Source organism: Anser cygnoides, chromosome 1, assembly GCF_040182565.1.
Source record: "Anser cygnoides isolate HZ-2024a breed goose chromosome 1, Taihu_goose_T2T_genome, whole genome shotgun sequence".
Classification (NCBI taxonomy): Eukaryota; Metazoa; Chordata; class Aves; order Anseriformes; family Anatidae; genus Anser; species Anser cygnoides.
Genome location: NC_089873.1, coordinates 32,905,891 through 32,929,472, shown reverse-complemented (window position 1 = coordinate 32,929,472; position 23,582 = coordinate 32,905,891). Strand labels below are relative to the sequence as shown.

Sequence of the window (23,582 nt, the reverse complement as noted above, 5' to 3'; positions counted from 1 at the left end):
AAGCACTGAAAGAGGTGTCCCTAGAATATGGGGGCCGGGAGCACGTATCCCTGTACTTCTTACAATAAAAAAAGAAATAATATCATATTCCAGGACTTTGATATTCCTGCATTGATCTATCATTTCAAGTCTCAGCTGATAATTTTAGCCCGTATAGTTGCCTAGGTAAATCTTTTGAGATTGGTTTGTTGTTTTCAACTCTCAGAATTTTTCTTTTACCATGCGTTCAAACAGCTTGCAGGAAATATCGTACATTGCTGGTAGGAGCATCTCATTACCAGCACAGAGTCTTGCTCCTTGATCTTTCTAAAGCAGTGGTAGTAACAACTAAACCGTTGGAGGTCATGAAATCACCCATGAGACAGAGGATCCGTACTTTTGCTCGAGCATAGGGTTACTGAGAGCAGTGATAGCTTTTAAGTTTATTTAACAGGTGCTTATGTGCCTCCAGTACAAGAGAAAGTATGCTTCAGATTCTGGCAAGAACTGCTGGCCTCAGATATCTAAATGTCAAGATTTCAGATCTCACCTGTGCTCTAAACAGAGGTAGCCAGTAAGTAACTCAGATGTTGTGTGCATATGCAGTTAAGGTCCTACAACAGATGCCTTTCAGGTGTACAATGAGATATTCTTTTCTCTCATACTTAGTCTGATCATACATCTTCTCTGAGGTAAGAGCAATTTGCATTGCCTTTTGAAGAAGTGCTTTGCTCAGATGTTTTACATGGATGTTGTGTCAACAGGCAGACAGGAAGGCACCTGGCTGGGTTTTGTGCTGGTTTCTTTGCATCTGTTGTTTTCAGATTTTGCTAGTAGATAACCTCAACAAACACCAATTATACAACAGTAACAGATTTTTCAGAAACCTGTTACTGTATCTGAGGAAGGATCCATCGACTACAATAAGAAACAAGAACAAGAAATGCCAAGTTTTAATCCCAAGAAAGCTCCAGCTTGGACTCTTTGTTCAAATCCTTCTTGTCACCCAGGACCAAAAATGAGTCTTCCTCTCACATACTTATAGTACTGGAGGCCTTTATGAAACTGAAGGGTAATGCTGCACTGAAAATTATGATAGTCCCAGTTTAGGCACTTGTGATATTATTTCTCGTCAGCTGAACTTAGTTAAACCCCACCCAACCTCAATCACTTTGACTGTTGTAATGGAAATATATTCTTGTAGAACCGGACAAATCCCGTATCATTAATTGTTCAATGTATCTAGTGTCACTTTACTCTTTACTTGGTAGCTCTTGACAGCCAGTGAAATAGAGCTGTTCCCTGAATTTCAGAGCATTCTGTTCCAAACCAAGGCATTCTTAACTAGACTCATTTACCTACTTAATTGAAAGATGTTTACCACATTTCTATAGCAATACCTGTTTCAGCATTGTACTCGAGACATAAAACAGTCTGGCTTTGTTACCTGTTCTATAAAAGATCTTTCTATTAACATTGTATGTGTATGGTGTTCTTGTATAGGTTTGTGCTGTAACAAATTCTCTGATTATGGTGTAAGTAGCTCTTATATCAGTTTAAGTGATAGGAGAGTCAGTCCTCAGGACAATTTTCTCCTAGAGTGCATTATAAGCCAAAGACTCTTGCAGGTCTCATCTCAGATTCCTCTCTGACATGATTTTGGAATGCTGTATCAACCAGTTTTCTGTTTCTTCTTTGCAGAAGAGAAGTAAAACTTGAAAGAGTTGGGCTGGAATTAATCTCATACATCTGTTAGTTAGACATCTAGTCTCCCTCCATTGTTAAGTGGATGAAGAAATGAAATAATTTATTGTACTGTTTTGTTTGAAAATACATATATCTAAATATGTATCTTAAGATAGGCATGTCTAGATGACAGTTCATCTGTTCTTCTTCTCCATTAACTGTCGAACGAGGCTAGGCAGATAGCTTAATGTTTGTTAAATGAGATGAATGTGATAATGGTGTTAGGTTATTTTAAGAGACAATTGATTCAGAAATGTACCTAGGCTGTTTGTGATCATTCACAAGAAGGATAAATACATAGAAATATCCTCACTAGGTTTATTGAAGTGGATCTCAAACTATTAAAAAAAAAGAACAAAAAGCATTTGAGGCTGATAATTTGTGGTAGTTCAAAGGTAGTTTTGGTAGTAGTTAAATGGTAGTTTATTCCGTTCAAACTCAGGTAACATCCTCCACATACATTCTTATTTTTAAATCTATAGTGCCTGAGCTCTACCTGTACAGGCACCTGTTCTTTCATAAAGGTCTTCTGAATGTTTCTATTCCTAATTGAACCGTTCAGCATGTGCTCGAGAGATGCTCCACGGAATAATCGGACACTTGCTGGTTAGTAACCAAGGATGCAGTCCATATGGAAGGAAACAGACAGATAGCTGGGCTTCTCTGAAATATGTTTTCCACATGGATTACAAAACTCAGCCTCCTTCCCTGCTATTATAGAGTCCTCTATATCCGGCTTGTGTGCCAACAAAGGCATGAAGGACAGTGCTGCGCATTGTACTCGATCCAGTGTACAGAAAGGGATGGTATGAGTCATGGAGAGCCAGGGCTCTGTCAGTGCCAACTTTTAGCAGAATTACTTGGTCTCAGGTATGTAGGATTCACCGAGAGCAAGGTTGTGATTTTGCAAGCTGTTTGAGCCAGTTCAAGTGCAGGCTACCATTGAAAGAAGCCTATTCTTCTGCACCGTTCCCTCCATCAGCACTTGTCTTGGAGAGGCTGCACCAGGAATGAGATCATGGCAATCAACATAACGTGATAGAAGAAAAAGAAAAGAAAAAAATACTGTTTTCAGCTACATCAGTTCCTTGATCCTGTTCCTTTTGTGGCCTTGCAGCCTTAGCACAAGCCAGAGGGGTGGAAGGTCAGGGCTTCTGTGTTTGATGGCAGCTTTCATTTAGATAATGCTGTTATTCAACAGCTGCTATCAGCCAAATGGTGGAATCCATATGGATGGGGTGTCTCAAGCAGTTGTTGAGAGTGAATCAAGATTTTTACTGCCTTTATGAAGAATAACTTCCCAAATGGTTTAATTTGGTGTATGGAAATGGCTTACAGTTTTCACTCTCTGGGACAATATTATACAGAAAAATACCTGTTGGTTATGTAAATACAAATAAATGAGTGAGTAAAGAAACCTTTGTGCAGTGTGTCATGTATGTTTTCAGTGCAGGCTTACAACTCAGTCCTGCCTCTATGAAAAGTAGAGGCAAAAATATATTGGTTCAAAGTTGCTTTCTGAAGCCCTCTAGTATTTTGGTATTAATTCTAAAAATGATCTATGTAAACCAGCTTATATCTATCGTGGTCCCAGTGGCATTACTCTTTTTCTGTCTTTGATATTTTATCAATAAACTACAGGTCTTCCAGTGTATAATAGGTGTACTTGCTACACTAAGCTTACCAACATACTAAGTGTTTGGAAATGAGAATGAAATTATAACTCTTTGGATATTTTAAAAATGCATTTGTAGCATTTAGGAAAACTTTTGTCTTTTGTAGGATAATTACCTTCTATGTGGCGAGTAGTACTGGAAAACATCATGCGTGCATATTCTGACCTTCATGTGTGTAGTAAAAGTGAGTTGTTTTGAGGTAGCATCTTAGTTTAAAGCTGGGCAGCTACTTCAGGTTCATTACCAAACCCTTGGGTAGAAAGGTACAGAAGGATGCCTGAGACATCTGTTGTATAGAAACGAGTTATTCTTTGATAACTTGTTTGCATGTCAGAATGATATGATTTGTCAAATGAGTTTAATATCTTGATCTTCTGACTTCTCCCTCTTTAGGTTGCAGCAATCTATAAAGATTCAAGCATTGGAAATCTTATAAATATCGTTATTGTAAAGTTAATTGTAATCCACAATGAACAGGTAGGAAAAATAAAAAATAAAAATATTTCTAATAGAATAAAAAATATACAAATTTGCATTATAATTCCAAACTTTAAAGTATTTTAAATACTTTTTTTTTTAATTTAACTGTATAATTTTATTCTAGAAAAGGAGAATAAATATTAAATGTGCTCATAGCACAGTGCATATTTAATGAATATATACAGAGGTTAACTGCAGAGCCTTTATTTGATGTGTGTATTTCACCATCTGTCTATAAGCACCTCCTGATGACCTAAACGGGCCTAAATCAGATACTGTATGAAAGGTTTTGACATAACTATTCATGCAAATGCAACTGGGAAAGGGCAACTTTTAGAGGGTTTTGACTACAAGTTTTCAGCACCAACAGCTGTAATATTTTAAATTGTAAGAAATACATATTTTTCAGGTATATGTTTTTTATATTTATTTATTATAAATGTCTGCTGCCCTATTTTTCTGTATCTAACACAGGATACATTAAGAAAAGGGTCTCATGGCTGGTGACTTTTAGCTAAGTTAAGAACCTGATTCTGCAAACAAATCTGTGTGGGTGAGCTCCTGTGTGGAGTCCAACTCAGGACTCCTTTCCACTCACAGTCATTGTTTTGAAGATTAGGGGCACAAACGACAAAATAATAAGTGCAAGCATGTGAATATTACAACCCTTTTTATTTCTTGGACATTTCTTGCTTAGGAAGGACCAGCTATCACTTTCAATGCAGCTACCACACTTCGTAATTTTTGCTTATGGCAGCAAGCACAAAACATTTTGGATGATGCTCACCCTTCTCATCACGATACTGCTGTTCTTATCACTAGGTATGGTATCTGAAATAGCCAGAATTACTCAGCTAGCTGAGACAAATGCTTCAGTTTCTTTCTTACGTCATCATTTTTAAGTGTCCCACAGACACTGTTAAGAGTTAATTGGAGTCAGTAAAGAATATCTTGCATTTCCCTAACCACAGATGATCAATATGTGAGCAATTAGGCTTGCAGTGCTGTGTTGGTAATTAAGCATTTGATCAAGCTTATGTTAAAGATAACAGAAATTATTTTGACCTGAAATTGTTACAAGGAAATGAGTTCTTCAACCATTCAACGCGGAAGTTGCATATAATGGACTCAGCTAAAGGATGCAGTGATGCAACTCTTTATAGTCGGGGCATAATTAGAACCGCCAAAAGCTTACAAATGGAAAATGTTAAAATATTAGTGTTGTACACTGATTTCCTCAGTGGAGGTTCTGACATTCATTCACTGAAGTATATTCTCTCTTTTTTCCTTTTCATTAATTTTTTACCTGTTGTTCAAACTGGACTCACTCCAGCACTTAAAACTGTATGATATATTTCCTGAAATAAGTTGTTATTTTGGCATCTGCTCCACTGCATAAGGTATTTTCAAGTAGGCTGGAATCTGCATGTTTTCAGCAGCATTTTATACTTGTGAACATAGTGGAGAAATAGCAAAGTACATCGATTTTTATTCTTTGCAAGCTAGATAGCAAGTAATACTGTGAGTGTTGTATCATGAATATAAATTCTTTCACAAGAATACAAATTGTTTGAATGGACTGCAAGATTAAAAATTGAAAATTGAGATTTGAAACTGCTGTAACTAATATAGCAACAGTGAAATACTTTACATTAAAGTACATTTTATTTGCTCCAGTAATTTCAAATAAATCTTTTCTTTCAAGGGAAGATATCTGCAGAGCTAGAGAGAAGTGTGATACTCTAGGTGAGTTATTCTTTTTTAATCAGTATGATTTTACAAGAGAAAATCTGTAATTTTACTTTTTTTAATTTTACTGTAGGAGATAAACAGGGAAAAAAAAACAGAAATAGATGTAAAATTTAATTGAGAGACAAAAAAAAAGTAATCTTTTCAATACTGTGATCTCAGGTGGAAGTTGGTTTAATGTAAATTTGATTGCATAGTTCATGCATGACTTTCAAGTCTTGTGTTTTAGCATTCATTTATAGAGTCATTCCTATGTGAAAACTTGTTCTATTAAGCTTTTATATAAGAATTCAATTTTGCAGGTTTGGCAGAGCTAGGTACAATGTGTGACCCACTACGCAGCTGTTCTATAAGTGAAGAAAATGGATTAAGTGCTGCTTTTACTATAGCACATGAACTTGGACATGTGTAAGTACTTATTTCCCTGCGGGTAATTTTTTTTATTTCCTTTTGAATACTACCAGTTTCCAGTGATGGGCTCTACTTTTCCAAGAGTGAGCAGTCTGCTACATCCTTTTAGAACTGTCATTGTTCTCGCCCCTTGCAAAGTCAGGTCTGCCAGCCACCTAGAGGTAGAGAATCCATGAAGTTTATAACCTGGCCACTTGCTAAATCTGGATGATTGGAGATACTGGCCATACAGCCATCTTCTGTCCTTTTGTCATATCAGCTGGTTGGGACACTGGAACAGGTATCGCAGATGTGAAATATAGTCCTGTTAACTCCACTTGCATTCTAGCCCCAACAGGAATTTAAGGAAAGACATTTGTTAATATAACGCAGAAATATTCTTCCTTCTCTTTGATCCTTTTAGAATACAATAGAGTAACACAAAGAGAAATACTTTGCATAGAAAAATAAGAGATGACAGCATTTTGTTTTATGAAGCGAACCTCATCAATGATGGCAGAAGGGTGCTATACTCTAGCTTCATGAGGTGGAGGTAACCACAGTGTAGGTAACAAGGGCATTTCAGAGCTTGGTAACTAGCTAGTTGATTTTCATAATCCTGGAAGTTCACTTATAGACATGCCATTTATCATCTTATTTAAACTGAATTACAAAGTATGGTGAAGTATTAGCTGCATAAATATGACGTTGATGTGCTCTGCAGTTTGTTATTGAACAGTAAGAGTTATGATGTGAATGTTGGGGTAATCTGTTATGGTCAGTCTGGATATGACCTGGATATTCAGTTCAGTAGATGGGTTGGTCATTTAAAATGTCGCACTCCCAAAACACTGGGATTTTTCTGGTGAACTAAAGAATTACGCAATTGTAAAATTCTTACTGGGTTCAGCATTATTGCCATAATGTCAGATAGCCATAATAAGGGAGACCCATTACTATGCTAAGGCATTTTCAAACTCAAAACTGGAGCTTTTGCTGCTACAAGAGAAGTGTTTCAGTTAATTATTGCTGAATTTGTTTTGGAGTTTTTTTGTTTTGCTTTTTAGATTCAATGTGCCACATGATGACAGTTTTAAATGTAAAGAAGCTGGAATTAAACATCAATACCATGTGATGGCTCCAACTTTAAATTACCATACAAGTCCATGGACCTGGTCAAAATGCAGTCAAAAATACATCACAGAATTTCTTGAGTAAGTACCAGTATAAATGCTGTGCACTTTTTTTTTTTTTTCTGTTTTGTGTCAATCTGGAAAGCATTTTAAAAGTATTGCTGAAGTACCACTTCTGTGTTGTTGTTGGCTTTAACAACTGACTTGTAGGGCCTCAGTCCTCCAGAAGTGACAAGCGTTTAACTCTTTGGATGATGATTAATTCCGTGGCTTCAGTAAAGTTACCCTCAAAATGTAAAGCTAAGAGCAATTTTTTTATGTATTTTTTTAATATCATGGCCTTGGTTATTGAAAAAGTCTTTAGTATGATTTTAATAGTCAGGCACACTTCATTTTAGGGAGTTTTTATTTCAAAAAATGTTAAGTTAGGTATAATTTTAGTCAGTAACATTTTTTATTGTCAGATTGTAAAAATGAGAAGTGACAGTCAGAAAACAAAGACCCTAAGCTGTGTTTGGTAGATATAACATATAATCCAGTAAAGAAAAATCAAGTGACCTAGTTTATTTTATTAATTACAATTAATTAATATCTTTATATAGTCAGGTGTGCGTACAAACCCATAACTGCATTGAGATATGCATGTGTAAGCGTTGTGTAAATATGCTCCCAATGAATTAATTAGGAATGATTAACTCACATTTTGTTCCTGTTTGTACAACAGTACTGGTTATGGTGAATGTCTTCTAGACAAACCTAGTGGAAGAATATATGATCTTTCCTCTCAGCTGCCTGGATCAATGTATGACGTCAATAAGCAGTGTGAGCTTATGTTTGGTCTTGGGTCACAAGTCTGCCCCTATCTGGTGAGTGAACTAGGCACAGACTCATTCTTAATAGGTACTAAAAACTGCTGAAGGTTAGGCTTAAAAATGAAATCTCAGTCACTCCATTTTTGGAATAATTTTATCCTTAAATATGTCAAAGTGCAGATTCTATACTGCTGAAGGGAAATCATTCAGTGGAAAGCGTTTTCACATTGCAACCACTATATTACGTTAACAGCTTTCTTACCTGATTTAAGTACTTTTATAAATTTATAACTTTAAAATTTATCTATTAATTGAAATATTTTCTCCCAATGTTTGGTCCAAATATTTCCTCTACTTTGTTAAGTATTTCCATACATGTTAGAGTGTACATTTGATGTACTTCACCAAAAATTCGTTAATGCAAAATTGGCATCTGGAAAGAAAGTAATAATATAAAGAATTGAGTAGATAAAGATTGAAACTTTAGTTGCATTTTGAAAACTTAATGTGGCCTGTTTGCCAGTACAATATATAATGACAAGTATAGCGTTATGGCTTCATTTGTTTCTGTCAAGATGTCACACAGAGATTTTGGACCAACTTGTTGAATACCTGTACTTGTATTGCATGGCTTGTTGGAGCTGTTTAGAGGAGACAATTTAAGATCAGATTCAGACTGAATTAAGTGGAGCTGTTGTTGAGGTAAAGTACTGTTTAGGAAGAGTCAGGCTTTATGGGAATATTATAGAAAAGTAAAGAGGAATTCAAAGACCTAGGGATGGTTACTGAAGACTGCTTTGTAAATTTAGTAAACCGTAAATGGTATTTGTCCATTAAGAGTCTTTTTAACAATCTGAAAAGAAGGTTTTCATCTTAATATTCTGGCCAGCGACTTTTTAAAAATAATTCCAATAATGTCTTTATCTGGACATTATTCTCAAACTGTGCTGCATAGTATCAACCATAATCTCATACATGCTTTTTTAATTAAATCATCTAATGAATTAGAAAATAGTCAGCTATTCTTTCTGATCATGTCTGTTTCAAATATTCCACATTCCTGCCTAGTGTTATACAAAATCAATTTTTTTTGGGGGGGTGAGGGAAGAGTTATGTGAAAACTAATAGTACTAATAGCAAAAATTAAACTCATATTTTATGAGAAAAACAATGCAAATATCCCAACTGATATCTGAAGTGGTGTTACAGGCACAAAAAAGGTAATCTTTTTTTTTTTTTTTTTTTTAAGAAACAGTGCAAACGCTTATGGTGCACAAGTACAGAAGGAGTTCACAAGGGATGTCGTACTCAGCACATGCCTTTGGCTGATGGAACGGTTTGTGGTGTGGGAATGGTAAGCCTTTGTTTTTCAGAGCTTGCATATGGCAAAGTCGTTGGTGGAAACCAAACATCCCAAAAGCATGTTCCCCCAATTTCTCTAGTTGAGGCTGTTTCACTGAGCCAGAGCTAACTAAGTATGAGTGACTTAGGTACAGGAGTACACTTTTTTGGACAAAGAGTTTGTATTAGACTCCTGGCTTTAGTAGATATTTGTGTATTATGTTTGTTTCAGACAAAATGTGAAAGCACGTATCAGTACCTTTTCATCTATTCCAGTAAGTACCTTAACAACACATAACTCACACTCATATTCTGCTTTGCCTACTGTAACATAATTCAAGATACTTGGATCTGTTCAGGGCTAAAAACCAGAACTTCTCATCCATTTACACCATAAAGTGTTTTATTCGACCTGGCTGTGTGAGGGACAGATTTTTTGAGACATAAAAAGGAACAAATTGAAGCTGGACTTCCTATGTATACTCTGCTTGTTGGTTTATTTCATAGAGAGTGTTTAGAGGATGAGACAGCAGCTCACTAATTCCTTATCTGGCAGGTGTGGTTTTGGTGTTGTTTTTTGTTTTTTCGAATGCCGATCTTGATCTGTATCCTCTGAGAACATAGCCTGTCTTGGTCTTGGCAGGGAGTCATGAACAGCTAGTTACTAGATATAGTCAAGGCACTTAAAATACCGTGATAGAAACAGAAGTACTGGTGGATGGTAGTCGAATCCAGTGTTAACAGTGAGGATTTGAGGGTCTTAGTTTTGGATTTACATGTAGCTTGGGACATGAACAGAAATAAGATGCTCGAGTTCTTTGCTGACCTAGTCTTCGGCCTCTCCCTGTCTCAGTTCACTACCAGCAAACAGAAATATTTTCTCACCCATCGAGGGACTGTGAAAATAAATATTTAAATATTTCAGAGATTTTGACATGCTCAGATATGACAGTGTTTATCTTAAGTCTGGCAGGTTTATTATGCTGAGCTGTTTGTAATAGTAGTGTGCTTTGCCAGCTTCAGGGGCTGTGGGAGCAATGTTAATTTTTATCTTTTAATAATTTTATACATTCAAATATGTTTTTTAAAATTCTGGTCTAATTTCTATGTGTAATAAGCTATATTTAACTCAGTTATTACTAAATTTTCCCCGATAACTTTTAATCTTTAAAGATTGCTTTTTTATTTTTTTTTCTGTATTTGATAAGACATAAGAAGTGAGAAATTTGAAAATACTGTCCTAATGGTTAACAATTTAGTGGGTAAACTGTCTCAGAAATCTCTTCTCTCCTGTAAAATTAGGAAAAGTTATTTGAAGGTTGCAATGGAAGCTCTGCTTGTTTATGCCTGATGATATGATATATAACATTAAATCCATTTTTCAATCTGTGATTGATCAGAAAGGAAGTTCATAATTTATATAAACTTCGTATGTAACATTTAATTCAATTGACTCTAATTTGCCAACATCAAAGCGCTTCTTTTATGTAAGAATACAAAAACCTATTTTATGCAATTACTGCAGTGAAACCAAACAGTTTTCTCTAGGAAGTGAAGAACTAATTACAGTCATTACCTCTGAAAGATGTAAGAAAGAGCAGCAATTAATCTGACAAATTGTCATCTGTTTCTATCTAAGGGACAGTTCTTTTCAAGCTCAGTGGGTGAGTTTCTTTTGATTTTAGTGAGATTAAGGCATGGTGACTAGTAATTGTAACTAGTATTTGTGAGCATGCTGAATACATTTATATTTGGTGCTTGTAGCATTTTTGCTGTGATAAATACAAAAAGATCTATTTAAGGCATTTGCAGTTTATTTTATTTGCAGTTTATTTTATTTGCATTTTAAGCTTAGATTTGACACATGAGTTCACTTTCACAGTAATCTTTTGTTTTTCTTCAATTTGTGTGTCTGATTAGTGGATCTTGCTTTATGGAGTGCTCTATAACAGTCTGTACTTTATGTCTGTACTTTCCCAAAATATAAGAAGGTATGAATTTAATATTATCAGAGACTCTCAAGAGAATGAGCAAACTGCTCTTTCTGAGCTCAGTGGAATATCTTTTTGTCATATGCAACCTGTCAGCATGCAAGCTTTTTGAAAGAGATTTTTTTAGTACGTACACTCATCTGTAGAGCTCAGTGACTTCTTAATTTATGTAGTATCGGTAATAGGTATAGGTAAGATTTTCTTGTACGACTAAAGGGAAAACTCAGCCTAACTTACTTCAGGGTCTTAGTAGAGAATAAATAAAATATTTTCTTGGGAATTTGAGAGATTCCTGTATTAATTCTATAGTTTTAATATTATTAATTATCTAGAATTAATATTACAAAAATAGAAACCATTTACTACAATTTGTTGTCTAGTAAAACTCATTTGATTTGATCAAACTGTACTTTGTTCATCCTAGAGTTATCTACAAAAATGAATTGTTTTTACTTGCTGGGCTTCTACCAAAGGTAGAAAATTTCTCTCCTCCTCCTCCTCTTTCTATACATTCTCATTACTTAGATTTGACAGCAGCCTGTATGTAGCCATTCTGCTGTCTCTGAGAACGGTTTTTCATTCCGTTGATACTCGTGTTGTGTTACATCACTTCAGGTGCTTTTTGTTTGCTTTTTTGACTTCACAGAGATCCATAAGAAGTCTAAGCTTCTGCTAGGTCTTCTAACATCACACAGAACTTCCCTGAAGCAGGTGATGCAGTCTTTAAATTCTTTGGCCTAATTGGTATTTCAAAGAGAAAATAAGTGTAAATATATCTTGACATGCTGTATGTGAACATTTACTAATTTTGCAGTGGTGAATTTCTGCAGACCATGGGAATACAGTAGTCATTGCTTGAAAATGTTTCTGGTGTTTTTTTTGTGAGAGACATCCAAAGGTATTCATTCCTGGATTGTCTTCCTAAAGGCAATAATATATATAACTTTAACATACAGTTATTATTTAAATTTTGTTTTAAGTTAAATGTTATTTTTGTTGTGTATTGAGGCACAATGATATGAAAAATATTATATGGTTAGTGCTTTTTTGTCTTGTCTCTGTAATCAGAGTTACCATGGGAATATCTTTGGTATTAAGAACTATGCTGTATGATTAGTCTGAGGTAGGCTGCTCACTGGATCCCACAATGAATTCAGTATATCACAGAATCACAGAATTGTTTGTCTGAGAGGATGTTCTTATTTTCATCCTTGCTCATTGCTCATGCTCATTCATGCTGAATCTGTGTAACTTCTAAGGTTCGTACTCTTTTCCCATTTCTATGTAATTTGAGTCTACTTTAAGAGTGCTTATATTCAGACTTCTGCTATAGGCCAGATGCTGCATAGTGAACAGATATTATGCTTCTGCATTGCCTTTAGTGTTTATCTGTTTTGTGCCACCAGGTATGCCTATTTTCCTTTCACACATTCAGCCCGCTACAGCTTTCTCTTCCCGTTCTATCCACTGGCTTAGTCATTCTCAGAGCTCTGTCTGGATATCAGGAGTGAAAAAATCATATTTTTTAAGCAAAAAAATTAAACAGAACACTATAGCTGGATATTTGGAAAGCAAAATACAAACTATAATGTCCACTTCTGCAACACTGTCGTTTTCATGTCCCCCTCATACTTTTCTATTCTGTTGAATTGTCTTCTTTCCTTTTAGAAGCACCAGCAGCTACCAGCAACATCTCTGGAAACATGTTGGTGTTTCAAAGCAGATGAACTATTTTTTCCGAGCCTTCTTTTCTGCATGGCTACACAAGACTCAGATTCATGAAGCTATGTCCTCTCACACTGATTGTCATTTCAATCTTTGCCCCAAGGTCTTCAAAAGCCATGGCGGTAGCTCTGGAGAATGCAGGCAGCAAGAGTGAACTTGGAGTCCTTTTCCTGTTGAATCATACCAAGCTCTGTATGAAGTCCTTGATTTCTGAAGAGCTCTGGTGCTGTTCCATGTCCATCTGTCACTCTTCTTGATTCAGTCGAAGTTGATCTAGCCTGACAACGCCTTTTTTTTTTTTTTTTTCCTAAACTTTCTTTCCTGGAAACTTAGAAAGCACAATAAGCTACGAGATACCCTGGAAGTACCTGAAATCAGTTTATCCTATCATAGTTTAATCCATAAGTATGCGTCAAGCTACTTATTGTAAGCAGGCAATTAAGAAATATGAATATGGGTACCTGTGGGTTCATTGATCCCAAACTTGAACCATTAACCCTCCCTCTCCTATCTGCAGATATAATAATTACATGTGGATTTGGGTCAGAATTACTGCCTTTTTGACAGAAAAGCTACTCTTGACCCTAGCTAAAGCAGAGTGGCCACTTGCTGTAATCAGTATGTTTGGAATTACAAGTGATAGCCATTTCACATGATGCATGCATTATATGTGCCATAACAAATGTAGGAAAAAAATGCTAGTGATTATATTTAAGTTTATGAGAGTTCTGTGTATCATAGCGTTCTCAGTGAAGCAATGATTCAAGGAGGCAAAGAGGAACATCTGGAATGCGTCTGGTGCCTGAGTTTTCTACTGTGACTTCATCATGTTGCTTCTGTAGGAATGTAGCAAAATAATAGCTGATACAAGTTTGTTGAATAAGCTATTAAAATCCCAGATGTGAACATGTGCTTTGCATTTTTATGGATCAAAATAATGCTGTTGTGGGTATAAAATTTCGTTTTACAACTCTGTCTTTTTCTGAACTCTCCCTTCAAGTTATTGTAAATGTTTTTGTGGATGGGAGAAGGATGTAAACTCTAGGTCCTAGTCACGTATTTGGATGCGGTATTTCTTTTGTGAAGTGGGGCTTAGAATCCTCAGACTATAGGAATCCTCAGCCTGTATATGAAAAATTATTTCATAAGATGTTAATGACAATTATTGGAAAGGCAAGATCTTAATGTTTCTTCATGTTTACCTTGCTCTTTCATATAGTGTAGCCGTATCTTTTATGTTAGTAGTTGCTTTAACTCCTAAAGGTACTAGAAGGTTGAGGTATAGAGGTACCCTAAAGGCATCTAGAAAAAAGTAATAAAAGGTAGCAGTAAGCACTGCAGTGATATGCAGATACCCACTGGAAGCATGGTGTCTTTTTGGAGTTAAGTTATAACATTAGTCTGAGCATTAAGTGAGTAATCTGGCCAGTTTGCTGAATCATTTAAATAGTAATTTAGCAAGATAGATCTAGCTTTTGTTCTGTTTTCGCTTTGTGCTGGAAGTCATCTTAAGTGGTAACATTCTTAGTTAGAGGAGGGCATTCAGGGCTTAAAAGAAATGGCCAATGCTCAAGAGTCAATGCAACAATCTGGCAATTTATTTGCAATATTTGGCAATTTAATCCAATTTTATTGCCAAATTAGATTAAGAGTTCAGGCATTATTCAGAACGGATAATCTGATTCTATAACAAATTCCTGTTTGGAGAGTAAGGCCCTGGTCCTCATGGGGTGCTTCAGCTGATATTCAGCTGATATAGCTGGAGGGACAACACAGCACAGCATAAGCAATCCAGGAGGTTTCTGGCATGCGTTGATGGTAACTTCCTTCTCCAAGTGACAGAGAAGCCAGTAAGGAGAGGTGTGCTGGTGGACCTCATGCTCATCAACTGTGAAGGGTTTGTTGGGAATGGGAAGGTCAAAGGCAGCTGTGGCTGCAGTGACCCTGAGATGGTGGAGTTCAGGATCCTGATGGCAGGGAGGAGGCTGAATAGCAAGTTTACAACCACAGACTTCAGGAGAACAGACTTTGGCTTCTTCAAGGATCTGCTTGGTGGAGTACCATGGGATAAGGCTCTAGAAGGAAGAGGAACCCAAGAAAGCTGGTTAATATTCAAGAATCACCTTCTCCTAGCTGAAGAGAAGTCCATCCTAAAGAATAGGAAGTCATGCAGAAATGCCAGGGGGCTTGCATAGATGAACAAGGAGATCCTGGCCAAACTCAAACACAAAAAGGAAGTGCACAGAGGGTGGGAGCAAGGACAGGTAACCTGGGAGGAATACAGAGACGTTGTCTGAGCATTCAGGGATAAAGTTAAGAAGGACAGAGTTCAAGTGGAACTGGACTGGTAGATGAGGGGAGAGCACTGGATATTGTCCAGCTGAACTTCATTAAGGCCTTTGACACTCTCCCCCATAAGATCCTCATAAACAATCTGTAGATGTATGGGCTGGGTGGGCAGACAATGAGGTAAAATAACTGGCTGAATGGCCAAACCCAGAGAGTGGTGGTCGGTGGCACAAAGTCTAGTTGGAGACTAAATGTCCAGACCCAGGTTAAGAATAGGGATAAATTTTCTTTCATATATAGTAACCTTTTGCTTGACTTACAAATTTTGCTTTGTTTGTCAACTGTGCAGCACTGCCGCCACGGAATTTGTGTGAGCAGAGAAATGGAGACACGTCCTGTAGATGGAGAATGGGGACCATGGGGACCTTACAGCTCATGTTCAAGAACTTGTGGAGGTGGAATCAAGAGCACCACCAGGCTGTGTAATAGACCGGAGTATGTTTTTTGCTGTTCTTTTACATTAGAGCGTAATGAAGGTATTACAACGTAATGGATTCATTCAGAACAAAATTAAGGTGTTATGGTTGCATGAATTTGTTCAAAGCTCCAATAAGCAAATGCTTTTTTCATCAATGTTTGAAAAGAGGGATAAGTCTAGAGACTCCAAAATGCAGGGAGTGTTTAGATTTCTTTTGTCTCACATGTATCATTCACATTTATAGGTAGATCTGAAGACTTAACTTTGTTAAAGTCTTTTTTTTTTTTTTTTCTAAATGTCGAGGGTTTATTTAAACTTTCTGATACTTTTTATGGACTGAAAGCTGCAAAATGAAAATAGATGTATTGCTAGGTAATCTTTTTAGTGAAACACTTGATTTGTTTAGATTTGAGGCTCTTTGACAGCATCACCACCAGTAATGTTCACAAGGAACCCTGGTTACAGCAGGGTCATTTACAACTTCCCTTTATAATAAGAAACTTCCACTGACTGAATAATTCCATGTGGGTTTCATTCTCTGTAACAAAGGTCAGTGAGAACTTTACCCTTAACTTCTACAGAACAAGAGCTGCAGCTATGGTTATGGTTTTTATTTTTACGAAGTCATGTCAACTTGATATTATCGGCAGGATAAATGAACCTCAATCAAATCACCCCAGATTATTTTATTTTTTTTCTGATGAGTGGACTAGATTCCTATTAAATATGGCTATGTCAGTCTTAGTATCTGGTAATATCAATATGCCATTGTTTAATTTATTTTCTTTTCCTCCACAAGAATCTGCTAATACTGAAGTAAAGTGTAACAGGGTTTTAAGTCAGGAACTGTATGTTAGACTTAAGAGTAAATGGGCTGTTATCCACAATTCTCCCTTTTTAGGTCTTTTGATCCTCAAACTGAAACTGACATTAAGACTAAAGAGAAGAGTGTACCAGTTCTTAATTTTATCTTCTTTCTTTGTCACTCTTTAACATAATAATTTAAAATTACTGAGGGAGGTGCTGCTTCTGTGAAAACAGGGTTGTAATCCTGGCTAAGTTAATGGAAGCATTGAAGTTCATTTGCCTTTTACCAGGCAAAATAATAATAAGAGAAATAATAAAGCATTTAATATAATAGACAATTAAGATATTAAGACATTAACATCAATAACTTGATTACCACCACCCCCAGCAGTAATCTTTTATGTGGACTTTTTTATTTTCTTCATATGGGTACAAATGTTTACCCAGTGCAATAGAAGATGAGGGGTTTTGGGGGGGAAAGTCAATACCAGACTGACAGAATGTTGCATATTCCCTTTTAGATCAGTAGGTCAAACCACTTTTCATGGAAAACACGAATTTTAGAAACAGAGAGAGATTGTTTTACATTTAACTGTTTTTATTAGACCAAGAAACGGAGGAAAGTACTGTGTTGGCCGCAGGATGAAATTTCGATCATGTAATACCGATTCATGTCCAAAGGGCAAAAAAGATTTCCGGGAGCAACAGTGCTCTGAATTTGATGGCAAACACTTTAACATCAATGGTCTTACGTCTGCTGTTCGCTGGCTTCCAAAATACAGTGGTAGTAAGTGATTATATTTTTTTTTTTCAATTAACAAAATAAGAATGTTATTTTAACTAAAGTCCTAAAACAGTCAAGAAACCTGTTGGATTTTCTTTCCAGTTTCTATGAAAGATCGCTGTAAACTTTTTTGCCGAGTTTCTGGAACAACTTCCTACTATCAGCTGAAGGACAGAGTTGCTGATGGTACTCCCTGTGGAGCAGAAACCAATGACCTTTGTGTTCAAGGCTTATGCAGGGTATTTAAATCTAAACTTACTAATTATTAAAATCAATTTTAACAGATGGTTAAATAATTACTAAATAAATATACATCCAAATAACCATTACTGAAAGTATGTAAAGCAAGCTGTTTTGAATTTACTTCAGTTAATTTTAATCCCTACCAAATTAAGATCTGGAAATGGAGGCAATTAAGTGAAGAACATAGAGTTGAATCTGAACACCCACAGTCTTTCCTCATTAAGCCTGATGTGTGAGAGGGTTAATATTGTCCACATGAGCTGAGAGAAGCTGATCCAAAATTGGTGTTAAAGGGAGTAAAGAAGCATGCTGTCTGTTTATTGCCATCGTATTTCTGCTAGCAAAGAAGTGAAAAACTAAAAAATCCGAGGGTAGATGGATCACACATTTATGGTTTCATTGCAAAATCAGGTGGAATGAACCCCTGAAGGGGATCATTTCAGCATTGTTTGCTTAATAGCAGTTAATAGAAGTGCCACAAGATTTTGTTAGAACACGCATATTATAAAAAATCAAGACTTTTTTTGTCCATCCCAGGTAGAATCATAGAATCATTAAGGTTGGAAAAGACCTTCAAGGTCATCTGGTCCAACTACCAATGTCACACACTAAACCATGTCCCTAAGCACCAGGTCCAACCTTTCCTTGAACACCCCCAGGGACGGTAGTTTTGCTGATTGCAGTGAAACTGGCTAAATTCAGGATGAGGAGAAAATGTAACCTTTTTTAGAGTATATATCAAGAGGAAAGGGGAAGTCCTGTTTATGACCATGTAAAAAAGAAAAGATTAAGTAAAGATACGTAAATGAAGTGTTTCTATCCTAGTCTACATATTTTCCTTTTCTTGTTTTGCAGTAATGACAGACTCTAATAGAATTGATGTCTATATACAAATACATACTGATTTTAGGATTCAAAGAATTTTTAATGCAAATATACCTTAAAGTTTATACTCTGTGTTGATATTTTTATACAAAGTCTTTGCACGCTGTTATGTATTCTTGTACAGTTCTTGGCATATTAAGTGTATTTGGATTATACATTCTTAGTACAACACAACTGTTGTGTTTTGCCTGTACATCACAGCACCCAAAAACATAAAAGGTTTTTCATGAATTGCCAAGGAAGACTAGATATATGCAGTGAATAAAAATGTTTTAGGGGAGTGGGAAGTTTACATTGTATGTTTTCATTGTTTTACGTTGGGCTGAATGACACGGGATTGTATTTTTTTGTAGCAAGCAGGCTGTGATCATGTTTTGAATTCCAAGGCAAGGAGAGACAAATGTGGAATCTGTGGTGGTGACAATTCTTCATGTAAGACTCTTGCAGGTACTTTCAACAGTGCTCGTTATGGTATGTTTTGCTTTTCTTTTTTTTAATCTTAATGTACGTTTCAGTATGGCTTAGAGATTGTATTGTATGTTTGAGGAAGTGGAATTTCAGTGTATGTTCTTTAGGGCCTCTGCCAACAAAAAAAATCTCTGATTGTCAGTCACACGTGCCCTCTCAAAGATGCAAAAGGAAGCGCTGTCACACACTGACCCATTCAAGGGGCAAAAACCAATCTGCTCTAAGGTCAAAACAAAAGACATTAAAGAAGATATGATGAGGGCAGAAGTACTTTAAAAGGAAGAATGCTTCCTGCTGTGCACATTGTGATCTCTCTTATCTGGAAGTATCTCCTTTTGGTTGTGTAAGGAGATATCACGAGGGCTGTGGTGTGAGCAGCTGGTGAGCTTTCTTTTTCCCTATAGTGAAAGCCTGTGAAATGTGACCCTTTTCTTTCCAGAGAATATGGGCAGCAACATTTATGTTCTTTTCTCTTCATTGGCATGTAAGGAATGAGAAAGTCTTCTGGAAAACTCTGGTACTTTATATTTCTTTGATTTAATTTCTCTAATAGAGCTACCGATAGTTCTTGTATATAGTGATAGTTCCCATTCTGGGAAGTATGGAGAGACCTTCATATGTATGTAGCAGTGCAGGTCAACAGTTAGAGTGTAGAACATAAGGACAGAAGTCTCTGGATTAATATCATATTCCAAAAGGCCTCTTGATGCAGCTTCATTGGTTGAAAGAGACCACAGGCGAAGTGAAAATGACACCTGGAGAGCTGCCAAATAGGATCTTCACAGGACAAAGGAATTGCTGGTCAAAGAGGAAAGTATGCCCAGTATCCTGTTGGATTTTTTTTTCCTGGCAGAGGGCTTGTACCATGCAAAATGTACCAAAAAGCTTAAGGGTGGGCTATAAGTATCCTTCCTGTACAAATACATGTAACTTTTCTTGTGTTTGTCCTGAGATGCTGGAAGAAGACACAAACAACTATTGTTATTGGAGACTGGATTTCTGAATGTGTGGTCAAAACTCTGAAGGAAAATAATGTATGACTTTGATAACTCTGAGTAAAGGACTGTCAGTCTTTTTGTTTTCAACCACTATGAAAGATCTTTTCATTTACAAGTATCGCATGAATTATGTCACAAATACATTTAATACAAATAAGCAGTATACTGAAACTGCCATTCATTCAAATATGGTTGACATTAACACTCTATTGTTTATCAGCTTTGTGTCACCTCAGATTTATTTGCTCCGAAGTGAAATTAATTCCACAAAGTAATAAAAGTTTAGTTTACTGTATTTTTTTAACAAAATGATTCTTCTCAAAAAAAAAAGGAATCCCTATCATTTTATATTAAATAGTAAATTATGAATAATGGAAGCTCTTTTTTTCCTTTTTATAGTCTATGACATAAGGTAGTCTGATTTGAAAGCTACTGCTTCATTTGTTTTCCCATATACTTTAATTGACATAATGTAGAACTATGTATTCTGAGGGAAAAAGCTCAGTTAGGGGTTCATACTTATATTGGGAAGCTAGATGACTGAATTCACTGTGAAGAATATGATTAAACAAATTTCCCACCTTGTTACCATAGAAAGGATGGAGGGTCCTGAGTTCTTTCCGTACATTCCTTGAACAACTGCTGGATGGAGCCACTGCTGGATGTCCTTCAGTTATTGTGGACTCTCACTACGCTGTAATTCAATATGCTTTGTGTTTTGTTCTCTAAGATTCTGCCTTTATACATATTGCCATCTTGGCTTTTTTTTTTTTTGCTAAAAATACTCATTTGGATATTTCTGTGGCTTAGCTGGTCTTGCACAGGGCTTGAGAACAAAATTCAGTATGAAAAAGACAAAAAAGATCAAAAAAGATTTTTTTATTATTTATTTTATTTTTAGGATCAGGAAAAACTTGTTTTAATATTTTGGTGGGGTTTTTATACTCAGTTGAATGATTTACATTCTGTTTGCATCTTGGAGTTATATAAAAGAACACACTGAACTATACTACTGGTTAGTAAGCTATAACATAAGGGATTATCACTCAGCTGCGCTCAGGCAGGAGTGCAGCACTGCAAACAAGAGGTTGTAGCTAGCCGGCCACCAAACTCTGTTCACGGGAGGCCTATGACATCCCCAGGCTAATGACTGAAAACACTGTCTGAGGAAGAGTCCTGAGTTAGGCATCACTCAGTAAAAATGCCAGTCTGTGAACCTGGTCTTTTTCTTTTAACTGTAAATGGTCCTGTTCCGTACTGTCACAAGCCATTTTACTGAGGCCGAATTTGGGATTAGACAAAAGCAGTCAGTGGTACAGGCTCGTATTCATACAGTTATGATGATGATTGTGATGTTGTCATTAAGTGTTTAAACAGCAGTGAAACAGTCATAAGACATTCATTACAATGAAACGCTAATTTGCTTAGCTCCCAGTTTAGGAAATGGTCATCTCATTATGTGCACATAGTTGTTATGTTGTCTATTACTGCATCAGACTAGAGTATGTGATGATTTCCTGGAAAATTGTCTTTCTCACTGCCTTAGTACATGATCTGGTGTCCTGTCCTATATGCTAGGCAGTTTTATTTATAGTTTCCTCCCATATTTTTTCTTCTGTCTTCCTATTACCGCAAGGTTTTCAGTGTGTGTGGTGAGGAGCTTTTTAGTGTGTTTTGGTTTTCTTCCCAGTAATTTTGAAAGATTACCAAACATTTATTCAGAGCAAGCGGCATGGCGATTTGCAATTGCAGTGCTGCCCCCAGCTGGTAACCGTGGTGGACCTGTGATTAGATGAAACGTTCATTTTAAATGCATGACATAGTTTTATTAGATTAAAAGCACTGGGAAATTAGCGAATTAAGAAGTTGAAAGAGGATATTGCCATTTAATTTGCATCCCACATATGAGTCAACTAACTAAAGTTAAATTCAGTCGAGTCTTTAAAACACAGCAAAACAAGTGGCAAAGTTAGCAAAGATTATATTAATGTTTCAGATTGCATGTTTGTGTTTATTATTGTTTCCTATGTTTGCCATATTCAGTTGTTCTTAGACATTGGGATCCTTTTGAATTATAATCAGTATCTGTGAGAAACAACTTTTTTTTTTTTTAAGCTTATATGGATATCCAGATCAACAGTTCTAATACATAGATCTTTATGCATCTATTTTGATACCTCTTGGCCATAATTCTCATTGGAGGTATTATAGGAAACAATCACTCATTATCGAAGCATTTATATTTTAGAGGGCACACACTAGGGTAACACTTTGTGTAGGAGAACGTGGAGATCTGGCATGGCCTGTTTACCCAATACACCTACATCTACTGCAGCGCTGCACTATTTGAGTATTTATGACTTGTTCTTTAGAGTGTTGTCATGTCTCTTGTAAGGCAGAGAAAAACTAACCCAATTGTACAGACAGGGAATGGAGGTACCTGAGTTTAAGTGATTTATTCAGATATCATTCAGAAAGTTTTGTGGTTAAACTGTGAGCAGACACCATGTTTCCTGAGTCCCACATGATATACTGGACTGCTCCTTAGAGTACTGCTAGCTCTCAAGAGATTTTTCTGAATAGGTTTAACTCATGTTATTGTCAAAGAACAGAATTCACTTTGCTGAACACAGGAATTATTTTTAACTGTCTCGAGTTATGAAAATAAATTTCAGTTCAACTGATTAAAAAAAAAAAAGGAAATTTAATATGCATAAAAATACTCATATTTCCTTCCTAAAAACATGAGGGTATTAAGCAGCAGCAGTTGCTGGTGCACTCTAGGTTTTTCTGAATAAAACTAGTTAAACTTATGCTCCTATCTACTAGTACTTAAGTATTTTTGTCTGCAATTAATTTGTGAATAATTGCATTGCAGGTTACAATGTTGTAGTAAAGATTCCCAAAGGAGCAACAAACATCGATATTCGGCAGCACAGCTACTCAGGGAAACCAGAAGATGACAACTACCTTGGTAAAAGCCTCCGGTGCATAACACTGATAGATAGTTTTTGCGCTTTTGCCAGAGGTCTGCTCTAAACACACAGCCAGAAGTCTTTAGAGTAAATATGTAGTCATTATCATCATTTGCCTGATTCTCTCTGTAGATGTTAGTTTTAAGAAAAATGAGATGATGATAGGTTTCTAATTCCTAAATGTGTGTTCAGTTGTCAGAGAAGGAGAATTAAAGCACATTGTATAATTTTGTCAATTTTTGACTTTGTGGTGGCCATGTTAATTAAATCATCATGAATCAACTAAGGAATATTGCAGGCATTTGTGTTTTCAAACACTGGAATCATGTGGTTTATTTAGAGATGAAGCAGTCATCAAACATCAGTTATTTCACGTTTCTGTTTTTTTTTGTCATGTCTGGGTATAAAGATCACATTTTAATAAATTTCTTGATAAATCTGCAAACGTGAGAGAAACAAAGAACAAGTGAACTGTACCAAGTGAATTGTACTAAAAATCTTGGTTGTCTTATTTCACAATATTTATGTTACCTCTGAAGTGCCTGAGAGTATATTGATGCATAATTTCCTTCTTTCTTTTTTTATTACCATGCTATTTGATAGACTTCAGAGCATTCAAATTTTTTTTTTCTT

General features: G+C 36.1%; 1 protein-coding gene across 8 annotated transcripts in view; it reads left to right on the top strand.

Moving 5' to 3' along the window:
* ADAMTS20 (ADAM metallopeptidase with thrombospondin type 1 motif 20) overlaps positions 1–23,582 on the top strand; it is a 96,664-nt gene that overhangs the window by 26,576 nt on the left and 46,506 nt on the right. For 7 of the 8 annotated variants that reach the window (XR_010829265.1, XR_010829271.1, XR_010829269.1 and 4 more), the window contains 12 exons: positions 3,795–3,878; positions 4,579–4,703; positions 5,587–5,627; positions 5,933–6,038; positions 7,088–7,234; positions 7,878–8,019; positions 9,215–9,319; positions 15,661–15,806; positions 17,202–17,383; positions 17,483–17,619; positions 18,862–18,979; positions 22,853–22,948. Coding sequence is in view for 5 of the 8 variants with exons in the window: in XM_066992039.1 (XP_066848140.1) it covers positions 3,795–3,878; positions 4,579–4,703; positions 5,587–5,627; positions 5,933–6,038; positions 7,088–7,234; positions 7,878–8,019; positions 9,215–9,319; positions 15,661–15,806; positions 17,202–17,383; positions 17,483–17,619; positions 18,862–18,979; positions 22,853–22,948 (1,429 nt within the window). In the remaining 3 variants the exon portion in view is untranslated. The remainder of the gene's footprint in view (positions 1–3,794; positions 3,879–4,578; positions 4,704–5,586; positions 5,628–5,932; positions 6,039–7,087; positions 7,235–7,877; positions 8,020–9,214; positions 9,320–15,660; positions 15,807–17,201; positions 17,384–17,482; positions 17,620–18,861; positions 18,980–22,852; positions 22,949–23,582) is intronic. The other variant, XM_048065929.2, reaches the window with a different exon arrangement.